The sequence below is a fragment of the Tachysurus fulvidraco genome, chromosome 16 (genome assembly GCF_022655615.1).
Source record: "Tachysurus fulvidraco isolate hzauxx_2018 chromosome 16, HZAU_PFXX_2.0, whole genome shotgun sequence".
Classification (NCBI taxonomy): domain Eukaryota; kingdom Metazoa; phylum Chordata; class Actinopteri; order Siluriformes; family Bagridae; genus Tachysurus; species Tachysurus fulvidraco.
This window is the reverse complement of record NC_062533.1, coordinates 19,529,448-19,532,913: the sequence shown is the minus strand read 5'-3', so window position 1 is coordinate 19,532,913 and position 3,466 is coordinate 19,529,448. Positions and strand designations below refer to the sequence as shown.

Genomic DNA, 3,466 nt, shown 5'->3' with positions numbered 1-3,466 from the left:
GTTGAAGATAAATATATTTAGAAAATACATTTTTTGCTCCTCATTAAACTTCTTCTACCAGAGAGATTTCAGCACACAGGACTGATAAAGCTCCAGTGTATCATATCTGTAAAGTCATGTGAGTCGTCACACTATCAGAATAGACAAGAATTCATTGCGAGCTTCAAACCTCATTACAGCTAATGGACCAATCAAATCAGTCCACAGCTTCAAATCATCCAATCAGGTGTGAGTCTGGACCTGGGTTTGTACTGAACACACAAGTTCATTAGATCACTTGGTGTGAACAGGAACGATGATCAGACTCTTTGTCGCTCTTTGTGCTCTTTTTTCTCTCTTTACTGCTGGTGAGTAACTTTCTGAAACTTTAATGTAAAACAATAATATTTTATGTTTAACTCATTTACTGACATTAAATATTAAACATTTTTACAGTGAAAACTTCTGACATCAAGGAGATTGACGTGATAACAGTAAAGCATGGAGGAGATGTAACTATGGAGTGTAGCAATAGCAGTGTCATAAAGAAAGATATTGTAGTTTGGTACAGACAGATTTCAGGAAAATTACCTCGTTTTATTGCAAAACCATACAAGAACAAATTGGGCTACAAAATTGCTCCAGGATTTAATGATCCACGTTTCAGTTTTAGTGTAAATGACAATAAATTTGATCTCAATATTAAAAAAACAAGAGAAGATGATAAAGGAGAATATTTCTGTGGAGATTTGGAAGGAACTCTACTGAAGTTCACATCTGGAACACGTCTGCAATTTGAAGGTAAACAGTTTTACTCTGATAACCTGCTAATTCCAGATCAACACTTTAACCAGAATTATGCCTACATATGCATTAAATGTTGAATATTTCACATAGTATATTTAGGGTCATTTATTTTTATCTGCTGCTTTTCTGATGTATTTGAAAAGATAAAAAGACACACTGTAATACAACTGGAACTCCAAACAGAGGTTCACACAGCAACAATAGAACAGATAATAATTTGTCTTTCTTTCACTGTCTATAACATAATGTTCCACAGTGACAACCTCTCACTGTTCATAAATCATACAATTTATTTATACAAGTTGTAGATTTATACATTGTGTGTATTTTCATCATTTCAGGCGAATACAACTGGATTATTCCCTTAATAGCCTCTAATATATTCTCTGTTATTGTAATCACACTTCTGCTTGGAGTTTTATATAAAAATCACAGAAAAGGTTTGTTTATTTTTATTTGTTGTTATTTATAGAGTTATTGTATAAAGTTGTTGTATGATGTGAATTTCATCTTTACTTGTGTGTCTTATTGTTCAGATGCTTCATCAAGCAACCATCAAATTCCCACCAATCAGGTAATCCAGTCTTCTATTAACTGGGATCCTGTTCTGTTAAATAAATCCACATCTGAATGCACAGAGAATTTTAATAGAAATCTATTCACCTAAATATCAGTGTAGTCATTATTTTAGACTTTTAATCTGCTCTGATTAATAAACGGCTCTTGTTCTTCATCAGACTTCTGATGATGATGTATTGAACTACGCAGCTGTGAGTTTTGCAAAAAAACCTTCATCCTCCAGAACATCCAGAGCCAAGAGCCATGAAGACGTTTACGCTCAAGTTAAAATTAAATAAAAATGATTTTTTTTAACTAAAGCCATCTTCATTTTTTCCTCAGCATTTTTTCTTTGAAATAGTGCAGATGATTTCTAAACTACTAATATTATTGTTTTTGATATTGAAGGTTTTTAATTAAGCTTTTGTTTTTGTGGACCACTATTTTTGTCCATTTTAAAGCAATTTCAGATTAATTAATTAACTTTTCCAGAAATATTAAGAGCCTGTAAGTGAAAGAGGGCTGAATATAAAGATTCCAACATTACTGATGAGATGTGGCTGTTTAACCTGAAATTAAATTTCAGACACTGAACATTAAATCAGATTAAAAATGTATGTTCAGACCGATGATGTGCCAAGAAGTGCTTTATTTTAAATGTTTTCAGACTATTTACATTAACAAATTCAACAAATACCACAGTGTATTTTTTGTGTTCCTATTTAAGCAAATTTTTGCAACATGTTCATTACCACAGATGTCTCTAAATGACTTCACTGGTTGTATTAAAATTTCTGTTTAGTAAAGAATTAATAAACAAATCTTACAGTTCAGTCCACAGTTGACTTGTGTCATCATTTACAGCCCCCAAAAAACACAGAATAAGCTCTGGTTCCTATTTTAATCACTAAACACTTTTCAGCAGGTTTGTTTTTTCCATTAACTTTCCCATGTATCGTCTAGTGTGAGATGATCGCAAACTAAACACCAGCATGAGGACAGTGTGTGGTTTTTTTTACCACGTCAAAGTTGTTAAAGTTCAGCAACAGTTTGTGTGCAAGTTTTGCATAAATACAAATGCAACCTTTAAAATTTGTACAAACAGTTAACATTTTGTTGTCTCCAGTGTCACAGCACAAAAATAGAAACCTCAGGTAATAGTGGAGCATGTGAAAAGGATTTAGCAACCAAACCACAAGATGCTAGCTTGCCATGAGATGCACAATCTGAGCTGTAAGAAGACATGGTGTGTTTTTTTCTACTAAGCCTTCTTCGGGTTTTCTTAGCATTTCTTCTTGTAATAGTGCAGAAGATTTCTAAAATGTAAAAAAACAAATATCGTTTTTGATATTGAAGGTTAAACTGTCAAAAAAGTCTCTTGGTACACAATTTTATTAAGCTTTTGTTTTTGTGGACCACTGTTTTTGTCCATTTTTGTTATTTCAGATCAAATAAAACATTAACGTTTCCAGAAATATTAAGAGCCTGTAAGTGAAAGAGGGCTGAATATAAAGATTCCAACATTACTGATGAGATGTGGTGTACACACACTACGGACCAAGGTAAACAAAACAGAGTGAGGTTTATTGAAGTCCGTGCACATATATAATCAGGAAAGAAAGTACAAAGCACCAAAATGTTGCACCACACACAAACACACACGCAGGGGATATCACAGGTATCCGAGTAACTGAATCCTTAACTTGAGGAAGTAGATATAGGAGCGAGGACGAAGTAAGGGTAGCTGACTGCTGTGAGACAAATGGGAGTCTGGAGCTTGAATGACTGCAGAGAAAATCACTTTGGCACATTTGAGACCAGACAAAGAGTCAGTGACAGAGTGGCTTATATAGGGTGTGTGTTTATTGGTGAATGCAGAACAGGTGGTGCTGATTAGAACCGATGTAAGGGGGGCTCAGCTTTTTGCAGGCGAGCTTCAGATGGATGTTCCTCGTAACAACCATACCTTCTGACCCAATTGGTCGGACAGAGTGGATGAACAGCGAGTATCTGCCGCCCTCTTGTGTCTTCTAATGGCCCCCTGCAATTGATGATGTGCTGAGTCCCATACCCTCTCACTCTCACAGAACCAGTAGTCGATAGACGGAACATTCGAAGGTTC

The 3,466-nt window shown here is 34.9% G+C and overlaps 1 protein-coding gene across 1 annotated transcript; it reads left to right on the top strand.

Annotated features, from left to right (window-relative positions):
• The first annotated feature begins 295 nt into the window (after window positions 1-295).
• Window positions 296-2,085, top strand: LOC113656707. Its single transcript, XM_047801458.1, has 6 exons — window positions 296-347; window positions 436-787; window positions 970-1,005; window positions 1,138-1,226; window positions 1,323-1,360; window positions 1,524-2,085. The coding sequence occupies exons 1-6, from the start codon at window positions 296-298 to the stop codon at window positions 1,641-1,643; spliced, it is 687 nt and encodes a 228-aa protein (XP_047657414.1). The 3' UTR covers window positions 1,644-2,085.
• Window positions 2,086-3,466: the final 1,381 nt, after the last annotated feature.